This window comes from Aythya marila (genome assembly GCF_965140915.1).
Source record: "Aythya marila genome assembly, chromosome: 31".
NCBI classification, from domain to species: domain Eukaryota; kingdom Metazoa; phylum Chordata; class Aves; order Anseriformes; family Anatidae; genus Aythya; species Aythya marila.
The window spans coordinates 1,069,934-1,090,770 of record NC_139072.1 but is presented as its reverse complement, the minus strand read 5'-3'; the positions used below and the strand labels follow the sequence as shown (position 1 = coordinate 1,090,770).

Sequence of the window (20,837 nt, the reverse complement as noted above, 5' to 3'; positions counted from 1 at the left end):
GGGAGGGGGCGGGGCCTAACGGTGGAGGCGTGGCCTGGGATGAGTTGTGCAGGGGTAGGGGTCAGCCCCTAAGGGAGTGGAAAGGGGTGTGGCTATGTCAAGGGGGGTGTGGCCAGATCAAGGGGGTGTTGTCGGGTCGAGGGGGCGTGGTCTGTGCAGGGGCGGGGCCAGGGGTGGGGTAAGGGGTCAGCCCCTAAGGGGAGTGGGAGGGGGCGTGGCTATTCAGAGGGGGGCGTGGTTTAAGGGATGGTGTGGTCATTGTGGGGGCGGGGTCTTGGGAAGGGGCGTGGCTTACGTGGGGGCGGGACAGCTCCTAAGGAGGTGGAGAGAGAAGGGAAGGGGGCGGGGCCAGAGCTGGGGGCAGGGCTTGGACTGGGGTGGGCAGGGCCAGGTGGAAAAGGAGGGCATGGGGAAGGGGTGGGGGCGTGGCCTCCCTCTTGGGGGGCGTGGCCTCTGCGCTGACCCCGCCCCTTCCCCCCCCCCCCCCCCCAGGGACCCTGTCCAGCATCCCCACGGCCCTGACGCGCTGGACGGAGGAGTGCAAGGTGCTGGACGCCGAGAGCATGCACGACTGCGTCTCGGGTGAGACCCCAAAACGGACCCACAGCCACCCCACAGCCACCCCATAGCGCCCCCATAGCGCCCCCATCCCATAAATCCCCCAATATATGCCCCCCATCCCATAAATTCCCCTATATACGCCCCTCATCCCATAAATCAACCCTCCATCCCATAAATCCCCCTATATCGCCCCCCATCCCATAAATCCCCCAATATACGCCCCCCATCCCATAAATCCCCCAATATACGCCCCCCATCCCATAAATTCCCCTATATCGCCCCCCATCCCATAAATCAACCCCCCATCCCATAAATGCCCCAACATAGGCCCCCCATCCCATAAATCCCCCTACATGCACCCCCCATCCCATAAATCCCCCTACATGCACCCCCCATCCCATAAATCCCCCAATATATGTCCCCCATCCCATAAATCAACCCCCCATCCCATAAATCCCCCTATATAAGCCCCCCATCCCATAAATCCATTCCCCATCCCATAAATCCCCCTCAATTCCCCCCTATTCCCTAAATCCCTCTCCTCAATCCCCCCCATCCCATAAATCCTCCCCTCTGTCCCCCCCATCCCATAAATCTCCTCTATATCGCCCCCATCCCATAAATACCCCCCCCATCTCACCCCCAATCGCACAAATTCCCCCCTGTCCCCCCACCCCACAAACTTTTAAGGCCCCCCCCCAAATTTCTGATTCTCCCCCCAAATTTCTGAGTCCCCCACGAAATTTCTGAGTCCCCCCCCCCCCCAAATTTCTGACTTCCCATAAAATTTCTGACCCCCCCCAATTTTTGGAGCCCCCCCCAAATTTCTGATTTCCCCCCCCCACCAAATTTTTAACCCCACCTAAATTTCTGACCCCTCCCCAAATTTTTAAGCCCCCCCCCCAAATTTCTAACCTCCTCCCCTAATTTCTGATCCCACCCCAAATTTCTGATTGACCCCCCAACCTTTTGACACCCCAAATTTCTGACCCCTCCCCAAATTTCCGACCCCCCAAATTTTTACTCAAAATTTCTGACCCCCCCCAAATTTCTGAGCCCCCCCAAATTTCCGACCCCCCAAATTTTTACTCAAAATTTCTGACCCCCCCCCCAAATTTCCGACCCCTCCCCCAAATTTCTGACCCCTCCCAAACTTGGAGCCCCCTCCAAATTTCTGACCCCCCCCAAATTTCTGACGCCCTCCCCAAATTTCTAACCTCCTCCCCAAATTTTTAAGCCCCTCTCCGAAATTTCTGACCCCCCCCCGAAATTTCTGACCCCCCCCCAAATTTGAGTCCCCCCCAAATTTCTGACTTCCTCTAAAATTTCCGAGCCCCCCCCCAAATTTCCGACCCCCCAAATTTTTACTCAAAATTTCTGACCCCCCCATCAATTTCTGACCCCCCCCCAAACTTCTGACCCCCTCCCAAATTTCTAACCCCCCCCCTCCCCAAATTTCCGCCCCCCCCCCAGTGGTGAAGGTTCCCATCCTGGCTCGCCTGGAGGCTCTGCGCGACGAGGAGCTGGACGAGCGGCGCGAGAAGCGGCGGCGCCAGGCGGCCGAGGACGAGGCCAAAGGCACCGAGCGGGGCCCCGAGGACAAGGACACCCCGGAGCCAGGCACCCAGGTCCGTTTTCCCCCGGGGGGGGCACCAAAAAACCCAAAAAACCCCCCCAAAAAACCACCCCCCCCCTCCTTTCCACCTCTCACCCTCCTTTATCCCCTTAGGGCGCAGCGCCCAAAGCCGCCAACAGCTCCAACGACGCCCCCCCAGCAGGTAAAACCCCCCCGGAGGTCCCTAAATCCCCCCCCCAAAATAAAACCGGGCCCCCCCCGTGCGAAACAAGCCCCCCCCCGACGTGGCACCCCGCGGGTTGAGGTAGTAGATTGTATAGTTGGAGGCTCACACGCCCGTCTCGGAGATAACTATACAGTCTACTGTCTTCCTCGCGGGGCGCACGGCCGACGGACCCCCCCCCTTTTGACCCTAAAACCCCCCCCCAAAATCTGGGGGGGGTCACCGATCCCGTTGTGGGGCGGGGGGGGCTTCATACGGCCCCCCCCCGGCGCACCCGGCGCCCGCCACGCAGGTGAGGGTTGGGTTTTGTGGGTTTTTTTTGGGTTTATTTATTATTTTTTTGTCGTGGGGGGGTGATATTAAAAAGGGGGGGGTGTTTGGGGTGCTGGGGGGGGGATTTTGGGGTGGGGGGGGCCGCGCTGCTGGCCCCGTGGGGGTGAGGTAGTCGGTTGTATTGTTGGGGGGCCGGGATGGGAGCCCCACGATCGAGGTAACGATGCAGCCGACTACTTTCCCCCGGGGGGACCCCTCACAACGGGGGCTTTTTGGGGTGGGGGGGGGTGTTTTTTTTTTTAAGGGGGGGGTGGGGGGGCACCCACGGGTGCTGCCAGCGCTCACCTTCCCCCCTTTACCCCCCTAGAAGCGGCGGGAGAGCCCCCCCCGCCCGGCCCCCACCGCACCCTGGTGATGCTGGAACCGGCCCCCGCCGCCCCCGAGCCCCCCCCCGAAGCCCCCGGCCGCCCCCCCCAGCCCCCGGAGCACGAAGAGGGGGGGCCAGGACGGCCCCCCCCGGACGCCGAAGCCACCCAGATGGAGCTGTCACCCGCTCCCACCATCAGTGAGTCCCACATCTCCTTTTTTTGGGGGGGGGTTAATTTATTAATCCCCATCCATTTGGGGCTGGGGGGGGCTCTTTATAAATACGGGGGGGGCTTAAATTTATTTTTTTGCGTCCCCCCCCCCCCGCAGCCTCTTTGTCCCCGGAGAGAGCCGAGGATTCGGACGCGCTGACGGCCGTGAGCAGCGCCCTGGAGGGCTCCCCCATGGACACCTCCAGCCTGGCCTCCTGCACCCTAGAGGAAGCCGGGGGGGGCAGCGAGGCCGGGGGGGCCCCCGCACCCCCACAAGGCCCCCCCGGCACCCCCCAGGGCCCCCCGCCCGCCCCCCCGGGCCCCCCCGACGCCTCCCACCCCACCGATGACAGGTAAGAGCCCTCGACCCCATAACGCCCCCATAACGCCCCCATAATCACCCTATAACATCCCCGCCACCCCCTTGCGTCCTCCGTACCCTTTTTTTTTTTTGGGGGGGGGACACAAAAAGCTGTGTTTTGGGGACACAGCTAAATTTTGGGGTGTCCCTGTGTCCCCCCCCCCCCAAATTAGCTCGCCCCCCGCCTCGTCCTCGGAGAGCTCGTCCACCCGGGACTCGGCCGTCGCCATCTCGGGCGCCGACTCGCGGGGGATCCTGGAGGAGCCGCTGCCCTCCACCAGCAGCGAGGAGGAGGACCCGCTCGCAGGTGGGCGCCGCGGCCCCAAACGTCCCCTAAACGTCCCCCAAATATCCCCCAAATGTCCCCTAAACCTCCCCTAAATGCCCCCCAAATATCTCCCAAATGTCCCCTAAACGCCCCCCAAATATCTCCCAAACATCCCCTAAACGTCCCGTAAATGTCGCCCAAATGCCCCCTAAATATCCCCTGAACATCCCCTAAATGTCCCCCAAATGTCCCCTAAATGTCCCCCAAGTATCCCCCAAATGTCCCCTAAACCTCCCCTAAATGCCCCCCAAATATCTCCCAAATGTCCCCTAAACGTCGCCCAAATATCCCCCAAATGTCCCTCCAATATCCCCTAAATATGCCCCCAATATCCCACATGTGTCCCCCAAATATCCCCCAAATGTTCCCTAAACGTCCCCTAAATGTCCCCCAAATGTCACCTAAATGTCCCCCAAATACCCCCCAAATGTCCCCTAAACCTCCCATAAATGCCCCCCCCGTGACCCCACATCCCCCCCACGCTCCCCCCGTGACCCCACACCCCCCCCGTGACCCCATATCCCCCCCATGACCTCCATGACCCCATAACCCCACCGTGCCCCTAACACGCCCCCGTTGCCCCCCCCCAGGGATCAGCCTCCCCGAGGGCGTGGACCCCTCGTTCCTGGCGGCGCTGCCGGACGACATCCGCCGGGAGGTGCTGCAGAACCAGCTGGGGATCCGCCCCCCCGCCCGGGCCCCGCCCACCCCCAGCCCCGCCCCCCCGGTGGTGGCCAATCCCGGCCTCACCGAGGTCAGCCCCGAGTTCCTGGCCGCCCTGCCCCCGGCCATCCAGGAGGAGGTGGGCGGGGCTTCGAGGGGGGGGTGGGCGGGGCTTGAAGGGGGGTGGGTGGGGTTTAAATGGGAGTGGGCGGGGCTTAAAGGGGGTGGGAGGGGCTTAAGGGGGTGGGAGGGGCTTAAGGGGGTGGGCGGGGCTTAAGGGGGTGGGCGGGGCTTGAAGGAGTGGGAGGGGCTTAGAGGGGTGGGAGAGGCTTCGAGGGGTGGGTGGGGTTTAAATGGGAGGGGGTGGGGCTTAAATTGGGTGGGTGGGGCCTGGTGGGGTGGGCGGGGCTTGAGGGGTGGGAGGGGTCTGTGTGGGTGGGAGGGACTTGCGGTGAGCAGGGCTTAGAGGGGTGGGCGGGGCTTAGAGGGGGGGAGGGGCTTGAAGGGGAGGGGCTTGAAGGGGTGGGTGGGGCTTAAAAGGGGGTGGGAGGGGTCTGGTGGGATGGGGGCTTAAAGGGGGTGGGAGTGGTCTGGGTGGGCGGGAGGGGCTTGAGGGGTGGGAGGGGCTTAAGAGGGGAGGGACTTGAGGGGGGTGGGCGGGGCTAAAAGGGGGTGGGCGGGGCTTGAGTGAAGGGAGGGGTCATGTGGGGTGGGTGGGGCTTGAGGGGTGGAACTTTGCATTGGGGGCGTGGTTTATCCAAAGGGGTGTGGCCTGTCTGTGGGCGTGGCCTACTGAATGAAGGGTTAACCCCTTCCTTCCCAGAGCCCTCCTAGTAACGGGGCGGGGGTGCGTTACATCGGGTGCTGGGTATGGTTTATTGAAGGGGTGTGGTTTATCGGGGGGGGGGGCGTGTCTTATCGTGGGGCGTGGCTTAAGTGGGCGTGTCCCCCGGTGGGCGTGGCTAACCGGAGGCCTTCCCGGGCAGGTGCTGGCGCAGCAGCGTGCGGAGCAGCAGCGCCGGGAGCTGGCGCAGGCGACGAGCTCGGACGCCCCCATGGACCCGGTGACCTTCATCCAGACGCTGCCCTCGGAGCTGCGGCGCTCGGTGCTGGAGGACATGGAGGACAGCGTGCTGGCCGTCATGCCCCCCGACATCGCCGCCGAGGCCCAGGCCCTGCGGCGCGAGCAGGAGGCCCGCCAGCGCCAGCTGATGCACGAGCGCCTCTTCGGCCACTCCAGCACCTCCGCGCTCTCCGCCATCCTCCGCAGCCCCGGTGAGCAGCACGGTGGCGTCGCCTCCGTCCCCTCCCGGCCTCCTCTCGCTCCTTGTCCTCTCCTGGTGTTCCTTCATCCTCTCCCAGCACCCCAAATCCTCTCCTAGCACCTCAAATCCTCTCCCAGCACCCCAAATCCTCTCCTGACATCCTTCATTCCCTCTTAGTACCCTACATCACCTCCTGACATTCTCCATTCTCCATTCCCTCTTGGCACCCAAAATCCTCTCCTGATGTCCTTAGTTCCTTCCTAGCACCCCAAATCCTCTCCTGACATCCTCTATCATCTCTCAGCACCCTAAATCCTTTCCTGATGTCCTTCGTTCCCTCTTAGTACCCCACATCATCTCCTGACATTCTCCATTCCCTCTCAGCACCCAAAATCCTCTCCTGATGTCCCCTATCATCTCTCACCACCCCAAATCCTCTCCTGACATCCTCCATTCCCTCTTAGTACCCCAAATCCTCTCCTGACATCCTCTATCTTCTCCCAGCACCCCAAATCTTCTCCTGATGTCCTTCATTCCCTCTTAGTACCCCAAATCCTCTCCTGACGTCCTCTATCATCTCTCAGCACCCCAGATCCTCTCCTGACATTCTCCGTTCCCTCTCGGCACCCCAAATCCTCTCCTGACATCCTCCATTCCTTCCTAGTACCCCAAATTCTCTCCTGATATTCTCTATTCCTTCTCTCGACACCCCAAATCCTCTCTTGACGTCCTCCATTCCCTCCTACTACCCCAAATCCTCTCCTGATGTCCTCCATTCCTTCTTTTAGCACCCCAAATCCTCTCCTGACATCCTTCATTCCCTCTTGGCACCCCAAATCCTCTCTCGATGTTCTCTGTTCCTTCCCAGCACCCCAAATCCTTTCCTGACATCCTTTATTCCCTCTCAGCTCCCCAAATCCTCTCCTGACATCCTCCATTCCTTCCTAGTACCCCAAATCCTCTCCTGATATTCTCTATTCCTTCTCTCAGCACCCCAAATCCTCTCCTGGCATCCTCCATTCCCTCCTAGTACCCCAAATCTTCTCCTGACATCCTTCATTCCCTCTCTCAGCACCCCAAATCCTCTCCTGACGTCCTCTATCCTCTCTTAGCACCCCAAATCTTCTCCTGGCATCCTCCATTCCCTCTCTCAGCACCCCAAATCCTCTCCTAACACCCCAAATTGTCTCTCGATGTTCTCTATTCCCTCTCGGCACCCCAAATCCTCTCCTGGCATCCTCCATTCCTTCCTAGTACCCCAAATCCTCTCCTGACATTCTCCATTCCTTCTCGGCACCCCAAATCCTCTCCTGACATCCTCTATCCTCTCCTAGCACCCCCAAATCCTCTCTCGGCATCCTCTATTCCCTCCCAGCACCCCAAATCCTCCCCTGATGCCCTTTTATTCTCCCCCCACACCCCAATTCTCTTTTCCCCATCCCTCCTCCTCCCCTCCTGCCACCCCCGTATTTCCCCTCACCCCCCTCCAAACCCCTTGGACCCTGAAACCCCGCGCCCCCTGACCCCGTACCCCCAAACCCTGTGCCCCCCATGACCCCACGCCCCCAAAAAGCCCCCCCCAAGCCCCCCCAAAGCCCCCTAACACCATTTTTTCTCGGCAGCCTTCACCAGTCGGCTGAGTGGGAACCGGGGGGTGCAGTACACCCGGCTGGCCGTGCAGCGGGGCGGCACCTTCCACATGGGGGGCAGCAGCAGCCACAGCAGGTACGTGCCCCACGAGGTTCTGGGGGACCCCAAAAACTTTTGGGGAGCCCCACGAGGTTCTGGGAGACCCCAAAGATTTCTGGGGAACCCCACGAGGTTCTGGGGAGCCCCACAAGGTTCTGGGGGACCCCAAAAACTTCTGGGGAGCCCCACAAGGTTCTGGGAGACCCCAAAAACTTCTGGGGAACCCCACGAGGTTCTGGGAGACCCCAAAAACATCTGGGGAGCCCCACGAGGTTCTGGGAGACCCCAAAAACTTCTGGGGAGCCCCACGAGGTTCTGTGGATCCCCACAAGGTTCTGGGGGACCCCAAAAACTTCTGGGGAGCCCCACGAGGTTCTTGGGGGCCCAAAAAAGTTCTGGGGAGCCCCACGAGGTTCTGGGGGACCCCAAGAGGTTCTGGGGATCCCCACGAGGTTCTGGGAGACCCCAAAAACTTCTGGGGAGCCCCACGAGATTCTGGGGAGCCTCACGAGGTTCTGGGGGACCCCAAAATCTTCTGGGGAGCCCCACGAGGTTCTTGGGAGACCCCAAAAAGTTCTGGGGAGCCCCACAAGGTTCTGGGGGGCCCCATGAGCTTTGGGGGAGCCCCACAAGCATCTGGGGAGCCCAGCAAGGTTCTGGGGAGCTCCTCGAGGTCCTTTGGAACCCCACAGGGTTCTGGGGAGCCCCACGAGTATCTGGTGAGCTCACCGAGGTTTTTTGGGGGGGATCTTCACAAGCTTCTGGGGAGCAACACGAGCTTTTGGGGTTATTCCCAAATTTTTTGGCGGAGCAGCACGAGCTCTTGGGGATCTTCCCAAGCTTCTGGAGAGCAACACGAGATTTTGGGGATCTTCCCAAGCTTTTTGGGTATCTTTCTGAGCTTTTTGTGTATCTTCCCAAGCTTTAGGGGGAGTAACACGAGCTTTTGGGGTTATTCCCAAGCTTTTGGGGGATCTTCCCAAGCTTTTGGGGGAGCAACATGAGCTTTTGGGGTTATTCCCAAGCTGTTTTGGGTATCTTCCCAAGCTTTTGGAGTAGCAACATGAGCTTTTGGGGAGCCACACAAGCTTTTGAGGTTATTCCTGAGCTTTTTGGGGATCTTCCCAAGATTTTGGGGATCTTCCCAAGCTTCTGGGGAGCAACACGAGCTTTTGGGGTTATTCCCAAGTTTTTTTGGGATCTTCCCAAGCTTCTTGGGTATCTTCCCAAGCTTCTGGGGTAGCAACATGAGGTTTTGGGGAGCAACATGAGCTTTTGGGGTTATTCCCAAGCTGTTTTGGGTATCTTCCCAAGCTTTTTGGGTATCTTCCCAAGCTTTTGGGGAGCAACACGAGCTCTTGGGGATCTTCCCAAGCTTTTTGGGGTAGCAACACGAGCTTTTGGGCCTCCCCCCACTCACTTCTCCCCCCCGCAGACCCTCGGGGAGCAGCGTGGACAGCCTCCTGCGCCTTCGGGGCCGCCTGCTGCTGGACCACGAAGCCCTCTCGTGCCTCCTGGTGCTTCTCTTCGTGGACGAGCCCAAACTGAACACCAGCCGCCTCCACCGCGTCCTCCGCAACCTCTGCTACCACGCTCCCACCCGGGGCTGGGTCGTCCGCAGCCTCCTCTCCATCCTCCAACGCAGCAGCGAGAGCGAGCTTTGCCTCGAAGCCCCCCGAGCCCCCCCGGCCCCCGAAGAACAACGTCCCCAACGACGCGCCGGAGCCCGAACCGGCGCCGCCGCCGAGCCTCGAGCCTTGGATTTATTGCACCGGGTGGAAGCTCGAAGCTCCGGCCAGCTCTCCTGGCTCTCCGTCTCCATGGACGCCGCCCTCGGGTGCCGAACCAACATCTTCCAGATCCAGAGGGCTCCCGGGAGGAAGCACACCGAGAAGCACGCCGCCGCCGCCGGCTCCGCCGTCCACATCCACCCCCAGGCCGCCCCCGTCGTCTGCCGCCACGTCCTCGACACCCTCATCCAGCTGGCCAAGGTGAGCCCTGGGGGGGAGTTTGGGGGGCTCTGGAGGATCTCGGGGGGCTCTGGAGGAGGTCTTGGGGGTGTTTGGGCGGTCCTTGTTGGAGCTGGGGGGGATTTGGGGTGCTCTGGAGGACCTCAGGGTGCTCTGGAGCACATCTTCGGGGTGTTTGGGGGCTCCTTGTTGGAGGTTGGGGGGAGTTGGGGGGCTCTGGAGGAGGTCTTGGGGGTGTTGGGTGCTTATTCTTAGAGCTCAGGGGGATTTGGGGTGCTCTAGAAGACGTCTTGGGGGTGTTTGGGGGCGCCTTGTTGGACCCTGGGGGGATTTGGGATGCTCTGAAGCACATTTTTGGGCTGTTTGGGTGTTTATTCTTAGAGCTCGGAGGGATTTGGGGGGCTCTGGAGGACCTTTGGGTGCTCTGGAGGATGTCTTGGGGGTGTTTGGGGGCTCCTTGTTGGAGCTCGGGGGGATTTGGGGTGCTCTGGAGGACCTCAGGGTGCTCTGGAGGATGTCTTGGGGGTGTTTGGGTGCTCCTTGTTGGAGGTTGGGGGGAGTTGGGGGGCTCTGGAGGATCTCGGGGGGGTTTGGAGGAGGTCTTGGGGGTGTTTGGGGGCTCCTTGTTGGAGCTCAGGGGGATTTGGGGTGCTCCAGGGGGCCTTGGGGTGCTCTGGAGGACGTCTTGGGTGTGTTTGGATGCTCCTTTTCGGAGCTGGGGGGGATTTGGGGTGCTCTGGAGGATCTTGGGGTGCTCTGGAGCACATCTTTGGGGTGTTTGGGTGCTCCTTGTTGGAGCTTGGGGGGATTTGGGGTGCTCTGGAGGACCTTGGGGTGCTCTGGAGGAGGTCTTGGGGGTGTTGGGTGCTTATTCTTAGAGCTCAGGGGGATTTGGGGTGCTCTGGAGGACCTTGGGGTGCTCTAGAGGAGGTCTTGGGGGCGTTTGGGCGCTCCTTGTTGGAGCTCGGGGGGATTTGGGGTGCTCTGGAGGATCTTGGGGTGCTCTGGAGCACATCTTTGGGGTGTTTGGGTGCTCCTTGTTGAGCTTGGGGGGGATTTGGGGTGCTCCAGGGGACCTTGGGGTGCTCTGGAGGACATCTTGGGGGTGTTTGGGTGCTCCTTGTTGGAGTTCGAGGCGATTTGGGGTGCTCTGGACCACTTTGGGATTCACCAGACCCCACTGGGGTGCACCGGGCCATACTGGGGGAGCCACCTGAGGCCCCCCAGCTGCGCGTGGCAGGGGTTCAATTTTTCATTTTGCCTTTTTTACCCTTTTTTTAACCTTTTTTTTTCCCCTCCAGGTCTTCCCCAGCCACTTCACCCAGCAGCGGGGCCGGGAAGCGACGAGCGACGGCGAACGGGACCGCGGCGGCGGCGGTGGTGGCGGAGGGGGCACCGGCCCCAAAACGGGGGGCAGCCCTTGCCCCTCGGGGGGCGCCCCCCAAACCGCCCCCGCTCCCACCACCTCCACCACCTCCTCCGGCGGCCCGGGGGGGCTCTCCACCGATTTTTGGGACCTCCTGGTCAAGCTGGACAACATGAACGTCAGCCGTAAAGGCAAAGGCTCTGCTAAAGCCGGGCCGGGGGCCGGGGGTCCCGAGGGGGAAGTTTTGGGGTTGGGGTTGGAGGCGTCCCCCCTGGGGCAGCTGATGAACATGTTGTCCCACGGGGTCATCCGCCGCAGCGCCCTCCTCACCGAAAAGCTCCTGCGCCTCCTCTCCCTCATCTCCATCGCCCTCCCCGAGGGAGGAGGAGGGGGGAAAGGGGGAGATGGGGCGGCCGCCCCCCCGCCGCCCCCACCCCCGGGAAGCGGGGCCGGGGCTGCTGCTGCTGCTGCTGCCCCCCCTGCTGCTGCCGGGGGTCCCCCCGCAGCCCCCAGCCCCACCGCGGGGACGCCGGCCGGGGCCAGCGGTGCGACGGCGGTGGCAGGCGGCGGTGCGACGGCTGGTGAGTTGTTGGGGGGGGGGATTTTGGGGGGGTTTGGGGGGTGTTTGGGGGGTTAGGGGGGGAATTTGGGGGGTGAGAGGGGGAATTGGGGGGGTTAGGGGGGAAATGGGGGGGTTAGGGGGGAGATGGGGACAGGGAAAGGGAAAAAAAGGGATGGGGAGAGGGGAAATGGGGGTGTGGGGGGGAATTTGGGGGTGTGGGGGGGTACTTGGGGGGGTAAGGGGGGAATTGGGGGGGTTAGGGGGGAATTTGGGGGTGTGGGGGGGAATTTGGGGGGTAATGGGGGGGTTATGGGGAGAATTGGGGGGTGAGGGGGGAGATGGGGGGGGTTAGGGGGGAATTGGGGGGGTTAGGGGGGAATTGGGGGGGATGAGGGGGGTGTTGGGGGTGTGAGGGGGGAGTTGGGGGCCGAGGGGGGAATTGGGGACAAGGAAGGGGGAAAAAAGGGATGGGGAGAGGGGAATGGGGACGAGGAGATGGGAATTGGGGGGGTGAGGGGGGTATTGGGGGGTTTAGGGGGGAGTTGGGGGAGTTAGGGGGGAAATGGGGATGGGGAAAGGGAAAAAAGGGATGGGGAGAGGGAAATGGGGACAAGGAGGGGGGAATGGGGACAAGGAGGGGGGAATGGGGATGTAGGGAGAAGGGAATGGGGTGGGGAGAGGGGGAATCGGGGACAGGGAAATGGGAAAAAAAATGATGAAAAAAAGAATGGGGTGAGGGAAAAGGGGACAAAAGGGATGGGGGAGATGGCAGTGGGATGGGGATGAAGACGGGGGCACAAATGGGGACGGGACCTGATGGCGGCCACCCCCCTCCACCCCCAGCTCCCACCAAGAGCGCCAAGTCCCCGGCCAAGGGGTCCGAGGGGGGCGGCGGGGGCAGCCCCGACCCCCGCATGGCGGCCACGGGGCTGACCGAGAGCCAGCTGCAGCTGTCAGTGGAGGTGAGCTGGGGGCTGGGGGCTCGGGGGGTGGGACAGGAGGGGGGGCACGGGCTTTGGGGCATCCCCAACACCCCCATTTCGGCCTCGGCGCCTCCCTTTTCAGGCCTCGAGGCCCCCTTTTTGGCCTCGAGGCCTCCTTTTTTTGGCCTCGAGGCCTCCTTTTTTTGGCCTCGAGGCCTACTTTTTTTTGGCCTTGAGGCCTCCCCTTTTTTGGCCTTGAGGCCTCCTTTTTTTGGCCTCGAGGCCTCCTTTTTTTGGCCTCGAGGCTTCCCCCTTTTTGGCCTCGATGCCTCCTTTTTTCTGGCCTCAACACCTCCTTTTTGGCCTCAGTGCCTCCCTTTTCTGGCCTCGAGGCCCCCTTTTCAGTCTCGAGGCCTACTTTTTTTTGGCCTCGAGGCCCCCTTTTTGGCCTCGAGGCCTCCTTTTTTTGGCCTCAAGGCCTCCCCTTTTTTGGCCTCGAGGCCTCCTTTTTATGGCCTCGATGCCTCCTTTTTTTGGCCTCGACACCTTCTTTTTTTTGGCCTCAACACCTCCTTTATTTCTGGCCTCGACGCCTCCCTTTCCAAATTCAACACTTCGCCTCTTTTTTGGCCTCGACACCTCCTTTTCAGCCTTGATGCCTCCTTTTTTTTGTCCTCAACATGTCCTTTCATCCTCAATGCCTCCCTTTCTGGCCTCAACGCCTCCCTTTTCCAATTTCAAATTTGACACCTCCCTTTTTGGCCTCTACATCCCTTTTTTGGCCTCAACGCCTCCTTTTTTCGTCCTCGATCCCTCCTTTTTTTTGTCCTCAACATGTCCTTTTTGGCCTCAACACCCCATTTTTTGGCCTCGATGCCTCCTTTTTTTGTCCTTGATGCCTCCCTTTTCCAGCCTCCCTTTTCTGGCCTCAACACCCTTTTTTTTTGTCCTCAACATGTCCTTTTTGGCCTCGACGCTTCCCTTTTTGGCCTCTACACCCCATTTTTTGGCCTCGATGCCTCCTTTTCGGCCTTGATACCTCCTTTTTTTGGCCTCAACGTGTCCTTTCATCCTTGATGCCTCCCTTTTTGGCCTCAACACCTCCCTTTTCAGCCTCGACACCCCCTTTTTGCCCTCAACACCTCCTTTTTTGCCCTCGATGCCTCCTTTCCGTGTTACCCAATCCCTCCTTTTTTCCCCCCAAGGTGCTGACGTCTCACTCGTGCTCGGAGGAAGGCCTGGAGGACGCGGCCAACGTCCTCCTGCAGCTCTCGCGGGGCGACCCCGGCACCCGCGACACCGTCCTGCGCCTCCTGCTCAGCGGCGCCCGCCAGCTGGGGGCCACCCTCTGCCGCCAGATCGGTGAGGGTCCCGAGGGTCCCGCCGCCTCGAGGAACCCCTGGGGGGGGGTCTTGGGGGTCCCGTTGACACCCCCCGTCCTTCCCCAGGCACGCTGCTGGCGGAGCTGCGGGAGTACAACCTGGAGCAGCAGCGGCGGGCGCAGAGCGAGGCCCCGTCCCCCGAGGGGCTCCCCGACGAGCAGCCCCCCAGCGCCAAGCTCAAGGGGAAGATGCAGAGCCGGTGAGTGGCCCCCCCCGGGGTCCCCACGGTCCCCCCCCGGGGTCCCCGAGCTGCCTCGGGTGGTCTCTGCGTCCTCCCAGCCTCGTAACCCTTGGCCCTGCTGATAAAAGCTCCTGTTAACTCTTGGCCCTACTGATAACTCTTGGCCCTACTGATAACTCTTGGCCCTACTGATAACTCTTGTCCATGCCATTAATTCCTGGCCCTCCTGTTAACTCGTGTCCCTACTGATGTAACTTGTCCCTCCTGTTAACTCTTGGCCCTACTGATAACTCTTGTTCGTGGCATTAATTCCTGGCCTTCCTGTTAACTCGTGTCCCTATTGATAAAACTTTCTCCTCCTGTTAACTCGTGTCCCTACTGATCTAATTCCTGTTAATTCTTGGCCCTCTTGATATAACTTCTATTAACTCTTGGCCCTACTGATACAACTTTTCCATCCCGTTAACTCATGTCCCTACTGATCCCACTCCCGTTAACTCGTGTCCCTACTGATCTAAGTCCTGTTAACTCCTGTCCCTATTGATTTAAATCCCGTTAACTCGTGTCCCTACTGATCCCACTCTCGTTAACTCATGTCCCTACTGATTTAAATCCTGTTAATTCGTGTCCCTACTGATCTCACTCCTGTTAAATCATGTCCCTACTGATGGAACTCCTATTAACTCTTGGCCCTACTGATTTTAATCCTGTTAACTCATGTCCCTACTGATCCCACTCCCATTAACTCGTGTCCCTACTGATTTAAATCCCGTTAACTCATGTCCCTACTGATCTAACTCCTGTTAACTCTTGGCCCTACTGATCCCACTCCCGTTAACTCATGTCCCTACTGATTTAAATCCTGTTAATTCGTGTCCCTACTGATCTCACTCCTGTTAAATCATGTCCCTACTGATTAAACTCCCATTAACTCGTGTCCCTACTGATCCCACTCCCGTTAACTCGTGTCCCTACTGATCCCACTCCCGTTAACTCGTGTCCCTACTGATCCCACTCCCATTAACTCATGTCCCTACTGATCCCACTCCCGTTAACTCGTGTCCCTACTGATTTTAATCCCGTTAACTCATGTCCCAACTGATCCCACTCCCATTAACTCATGTCCCTACTGATTTAAATCCCGTTAACTCGTGTCCCTACTGACGTAACTTGTTCCTTTCCCTATTAACCCTTGCCCCTACCGACACCCCTTCCCCCTCCCACCCCCCCCCACCCCCTCTAACCCCTTCTTCGCCCCCCCAGCTTCGACACGGCGGAGAGCGTGGTGATCGTGGCCTCGCAGAAACGGGCTCTGGGCGGGCGGGAGCTGCAGCTGCCCTCCATGTCGGTGCTCACCTCCAAGACCTCCACGCAGCGCTTCTTCCTCCGCGTCCTGCAGGTCATCATCCAGCTCCGCGACGACACGCGCCGCGCTCACAAAAAAGCCAAGCAAGCCGGGCGCCTGGGTAAGGACACCTGAGCACGGGGTTGGGGGACACACTACAACAACACTAGGACCCCCTCCTTTTTTTTTTTTTCTTCCTCCACCCCCCCCAGAGCCAAATTTTGGAATTTTGGGGGGCCTGACGCCCTGTACCTCGTAGGTGCCGGGGGCCTCGGGGCGGCTGGCAGCATCCAAGCCGCCGTCCGGCAGCTGGAGGCCGAGGCCGACGCCATCATACAAATGGTACGTGAGGGCCAGAGGGCCCGGAGGCAGCAGCAGGCAGACACGGTTAGCACGGCCTCGCCCCCCGCATCCTCCTCCTTCGGCCTCCTCTTCCTCCTCCTCCTCCTCCTCTTCCTCCTCCTTCTCTTCCTCCATCACGTCCTCCGCTCCTTTCTCCCTCTCCGTCGCCCTCCGTCTCCTCCCTTCCCTTCCTCTCTCGCTTCTCTCTCCTTATCCCCTTCCCCCCGTGGCCTTCCTCCCTCTTCATCCTCCTCCTCCTCGCCCTCCTCCTCCTCTTCATCCTCCTCCTCCTCCTCCTCGTGCTCCTTCTGTCCCCTTCTTCCAGCCTCATCCCTTCCTCCTGCTCCTTCCCATTCCTGCGCTGCCTCCTCTCCTGCTTCTCCCCTCCTCTTCATCCTCCTCCCTCTTCATCCTCCTCCTTCTTCATCCTCTCCCTCCTCTTCCTCATTTCCTTCTTCCACTGCCTCTTCTCTTCTTCCTCTCCCTCAGCCTTCCTCCCTCTTCATCCCCAACCTCCTCTTCCTCTGCTGCTTTCTCTCTTGCTTCTCCCCTACCCCATTCACAACCTTCCTCCCTCTTCATCCTCTCCCTCCTCTTCCTCATTTCCTTTTTCCACTGCCTCCTCTTCCTCCTCTCCCCAAGCCTTCCTCCCTCTTCATCCTCCTCCTCCTCTTCCTCCACCCCCTTCCCCTGCTGCCTCCTCTCCTGCTTCTCCCCTACCCTACTCACCCCACAACCTTCCTCCCTCTTCATCCTCCTCCCTCTTCATCCTCTCCCTCCTCTTCCTCATTTCCTTCTTCCACCGCCTCCCCTCTTCCTCCTCTCCCCCAGCCTTCCTCCCTCCTCCTCTTCCTCCCCATCTTCCCCCCTCCTCCTCCTCCTCCTTCCACCTCCCTCCCCCCCTTCCCCATCCCCTCCTCCTCCCCACCCCCACCCTGCACGTCCCCCCCACACCGGTTTGGGGGTCTTGGGGGGGGGCTGGGGGTGGCGCAGGGTCCCTGGGGGCCCCCCTTAACCCCCCCACCCCTGTCCCCCCCCCACCAGTCGGAGGCCGGGCCGGCGGACGGCGCTCCCCGCCGCGACGAGTCGCCCATGGACGTGGACCAGCCCTCGCCCGCCCCCCAGGACGCCCCCTCCGTGGGTGAGTGAGCCCCCTCCCCAGTTCAAACCAGTCTCCCCCCCCCCCACTTTAAACCGGTTCCCTTCCCAGTTTGCCCCACTGCTTGAAACCACAGTGCTCCCAGTCCCTACTGGGCGCACAGAAGGGGTCGGTGGCACCGTGGGGCTGTGCCCCCGTGTGTGTCCCCCCACCCCTAACCCTAAAATCCCCCCCCAGGTTCGGAGGGGTCGCAGGGGGGGGAGCGGGATGAGCGGCCCCCCCCGGAGCTGCCCCTGCTGAGCGAGCAGCTGTGCCTGGACGAGCTGTGGGACATGCTGGGGGAGTGCCTGAAGGAGCTCGAGGAGTCCCACGACCAGCACGCCGTGCTCGGTGCGGGGCTGGGGGGGCTCGGGGGGGGGGGGTTCTGGGGTGGGGAAGGGGCTTTGGGGGTCTAGGAGTGGATTACGGGGATGGGAAGGGGCTTTTGGGGGGGACTTGGGGGGGTTAGGGAAGGATTGAGGGGATGGGAAGGGGCTTTTTGGGGGGGCTTGGGGGGTCATGGAGGAGTTGGGGGGGTTAGGGATAGATTAATGGGATGGGAAGGGGTTTTTTGGGGGGACTGGGGGGGTTAAGAAGGGGTTTAGGGGGTCTAGGGGTGGATTGAGGGGATGAGAAGGGGCTTTTGGGGGGACTTGGGGGGGTTAGGGAAGGATTGAGGGGATGGGAAGGGGCTTTTTGGGGGGGATTTAGGGGGTCATGGAGGAGTTGGGGGGGGTTAGGGATAGATTAATGGGATGGGAAGGGGGTTTTGGGGGTGATGGAGGGGTTAGGGGTGGATTAAGGGGATGGGAAGGGGTTTTGGGGGGGATTGGGGGGTTAAGAAGGGGTTTAGGGGGTCTAGGGGTGGATTAATGGGATGGGAAGGGGCTTTGGGGGAGATTGGGGGGTTAAGAAGGGGTTTAGGGGGTCTAGGGGTGGATTCAGGGGGTGGGAAGGGGCTTTTGGAGGGATTAGGGATGGGTAGGGGCTTTTTTGGGGGGGCTTGGGGTGTCACAGAGGGGGTTGGGGGGGTTAGGGATGGATTAAGGGAATGGGAAGGGATTTGGGAGGGGGATTGGGGGGGTTAAGAAGGGGTTTAGGGGGTCTTAGGGGTGGATTAAGGGGATGGGAAGGGGCTTTGGGGGGGGCTTGGGGGGTTAGGGGTGGATTAATGGGATGGGAAGGGGCTTTGGGGGGGGATTGGGGGGGTTAAGAAGGGGTTTAGGGGGTCTAGGGGTGGATTAAGGGGATGGGAAGGGGCTTTTGGGGGGTCAGGGACGGGTTTGGGGGTGTCAGGGTAGGGTTTAGAGGCTGCGAAGAAGCTTTTGAGGCAGTCTTTTGAGTTTCAGAGACCCATTTTGAGGACAGAAAGTGCCTTTTGGGGAACGCTTCGGGCATCGGGGCTCTCTTAAGATCCTCAGACCCCCCCCTGAAGCCCCCAGCACCGTTTTTGGGGCGTTTTAACCCCTTTTTTCCCCCCTCAGTGCTGCAGCCGGCGGTGGAAGCCTTCTTCTTGGTGCACGCCACGGAACGGGAGAGCAAGCCCCCGGTGCGGGACACCCGCGAGAGCCAACTGGCCCACATCAAGGACGAGCCCCCCCCGCTGTCCCCGGCCCCCCTGACCCCCGCCACCCCCTCCTCGCTCGACCCCTTCTTCTCCCGCGAGCCTTCCTCCATGCACATCTCGGCCAGCCTGCCCCCCGACACCCAAAAGTTCCTGCGCTTCGCCGGTGAGGGGCTTTTGGGGGGAGTTTGGGGGGGTTTTGGGGGGGATGGGAAGGAGTTGGGGGGGATTTGGGGGGGTTTGGGGTGGTTTGGGGGGGCTGGGAAGGGGTTTGGGGGGATTTGGGGGGGTTAGGGACTCGTTGAGGAGGGCAGGAAGGGGGTTTGGGGAGGGCTGGGGGGGTCTCAGATGGTCTGGGGGGGCTGAGAAGGGGTTTGAGGGGGGGTTGGGAGGGTTTGGGGGCACTGGGAAGGGCTTTAGGGGGATTTGGGGGGGTCTGGGATGGTTTGGGGGCACTGGGAAGGGATTTGGGGGGGTTAGGGACTCATTGAAGGGGGCAGGAAAGGGATTTTGGGGGGATTTGGGATGGTTTGGGGGGGCTGGGAAGGGGTTTGGGGGGGTTAGGGACTCATTGAAGGGGGCAGGAAAGGGATTTTGGGGGGTTGGAGGGGGTCTCAGATGGTCTGGTGGGGCTGAGAAGGGATTTGGGGGGGTTAGGGACTCGTTGAGGGGGACAGGAAAGGGATTTTGGGGGGTTGGAGGGGGTCTCAGGTGGGCTGGGGGGGCTGAGAAGGGGTTTGGGGGGGTTATGGACTCATTGAGGGGGGCAGGAAGGGGGTTTGGGGGGACCTGGGGGGGTTTGGGATAGTTTAGGGGGGCTGGGAAGGGGCTTGGGGGGATTTGGGGGGGGCTGGAGGGGCTGGGAAGGGGGTTTGGGTGGGGTCAGGGACTAATTAAGGGGGACAGGAAAAGGATTTGGGGGGATTTGGGGGGTCTGGGGTGATTTGGGCGTAGACCTTGGACTTTGGGAGGGGATTTGGGGGGGGTCTGGAACCAATTTGGGGGTGATTTTGGAGGGGATTTGGGCTCCAGGGATAGTTTTGGGGCATCCTAAAGGTATTTAGGGTACCAGGCAGCATTTGGGGAGGGGTCCCCACCCCAATTATTCAACCCCCACCACCTCCAGAGCCACTTTTGGGGATTTTTCCCCCCTCAAACCCCCCAAAACCCCCCGGGGGGAGCCTTTTCCCATTTCGGGACACCTTCTCCCATTTCGGGACACCTTCTCCAATTGTGGGGCGCCTCCCAACCCCCCAAAAAAAAACCCTAACCCCTTTTTTCCCCCCCCCAGAAACCCACCGGACGGTCCTGAACCAAATCCTGCGCCAATCCACCACCCACCTTGCCGACGGCCCCTTCGCCGTCCTCGTCGACTACATCCGCGTCCTCGACTTCGACGTCAAGCGCAAGTACGGGCCTGGCTCCGGGATCCCCCTCAGCAGCCCCAAATCTTCTTTTTTTTGCTGATTTTTATCCCTTTTCCCAGGTATTTTCGGCAGGAGCTGGAGCGGCTGGACGAGGGGCTGCGCAAGGAGGACATGGCCGTGCACGTCCGCCGCGACCACGTCTTCGAGGATTCGTACCGCGAGCTGCACCGCAAGTCCCCCGAGGAGATGAAAAACCGACTGTGAGCCCCCCCCAGGGGACCCCAAAACGACCCCAAGGATTTGGGCGCAGCTGAGACCCTGCCCAAGCGGCAGGGAGTGGGTTTGGGGCGGTGGGAGATGTGTAGGGTCAGGTTTTGGGGTGCTCAGTGGTCCCCCAAATCGACTTCGGAGGTTGTAGGATGGGTTTGGGGTTGTGGGAGATGCTTAGGGCCAGGTTTTGGGGTGCTTGGTGACCCCTAAATCCTATATATGGGTTTATGGGATGGGTATTGGGGTTGTGGGAGATGCTTAGGGTCAGGTTTTGGGGTGTTTGGTGACCCTTAAATCCTAAATAAGGGTTTATGGGATGAGTTTGGGGCTGTGGGAGATGTTTAGGACCAGGTTTTGGGGTGTTTGGTGACCCTTAAATCCTATATAAGGGTTTATGGGATGGGTTTGGGGTTGTGGGAGATGCTTAGGGCCAGGTTTTGGGGTGTTTGGTGGTCCCCCAAATCTACTTTAGGGTTTATGGGATGGGTTTGGGGTTGTGGGAGATGCTTAGGGTCAGGTTTTGGGGTGCTGGGTGGTCCCCCAAATCTACTTCAGGGGTTGTAGGATGGGTTTGGGGTTGTGGGAGATGCTTAGGGTCAGGTTTTGGGGTGTTTGGTGGTCCCCCAAGTCTACTTCAGGGATTGTAGGATGGGTTTGGGGTTGTGGGAGATGCTTAGGGTCAGGTTTTGGGGTGCTTGGTGACCCCTAAATCCTAAATAAGGGTTTCTGGGATGGGTTTGGGGTTGTGGGAGATGTTTAGGGTCAGGTTTTGGGGTGTGTGGTGGTCCCACAAATCTATGTCAGGGGTTGTGGGGTGGGTTTGGGGGGCGTGGGTTATTTATAGGGCCATTTTTTGAGGGTACACAAGGACCTTCCAGCCTGCATTAGAGGATCTGGGGGACTCCAGAGC

The 20,837-nt window shown here is 60.5% G+C and overlaps 1 protein-coding gene across 1 annotated transcript in view; it reads left to right on the top strand.

Moving 5' to 3' along the window:
• HUWE1 (HECT, UBA and WWE domain containing E3 ubiquitin protein ligase 1) overlaps positions 1–20,837 on the top strand; it is a 76,122-nt gene that overhangs the window by 50,681 nt on the left and 4,604 nt on the right. Inside the window, exons 56-76 of the mRNA XM_082781630.1 lie at positions 493–582; positions 2,035–2,189; positions 2,291–2,339; positions 3,001–3,198; positions 3,330–3,564; positions 3,746–3,879; positions 4,491–4,702; positions 5,550–5,838; positions 7,451–7,553; positions 8,953–9,508; positions 10,789–11,434; positions 12,259–12,377; positions 13,544–13,700; positions 13,787–13,919; positions 15,165–15,367; positions 15,506–15,588; positions 16,633–16,729; positions 16,925–17,077; positions 18,211–18,456; positions 19,582–19,699; positions 19,777–19,917. Of these exons, the coding sequence (XP_082637756.1) occupies positions 493–582; positions 2,035–2,189; positions 2,291–2,339; positions 3,001–3,198; positions 3,330–3,564; positions 3,746–3,879; positions 4,491–4,702; positions 5,550–5,838; positions 7,451–7,553; positions 8,953–9,508; positions 10,789–11,434; positions 12,259–12,377; positions 13,544–13,700; positions 13,787–13,919; positions 15,165–15,367; positions 15,506–15,588; positions 16,633–16,729; positions 16,925–17,077; positions 18,211–18,456; positions 19,582–19,699; positions 19,777–19,917 (4,117 nt within the window). The remainder of the gene's footprint in view (positions 1–492; positions 583–2,034; positions 2,190–2,290; positions 2,340–3,000; positions 3,199–3,329; positions 3,565–3,745; positions 3,880–4,490; positions 4,703–5,549; positions 5,839–7,450; positions 7,554–8,952; positions 9,509–10,788; positions 11,435–12,258; positions 12,378–13,543; positions 13,701–13,786; positions 13,920–15,164; positions 15,368–15,505; positions 15,589–16,632; positions 16,730–16,924; positions 17,078–18,210; positions 18,457–19,581; positions 19,700–19,776; positions 19,918–20,837) is intronic.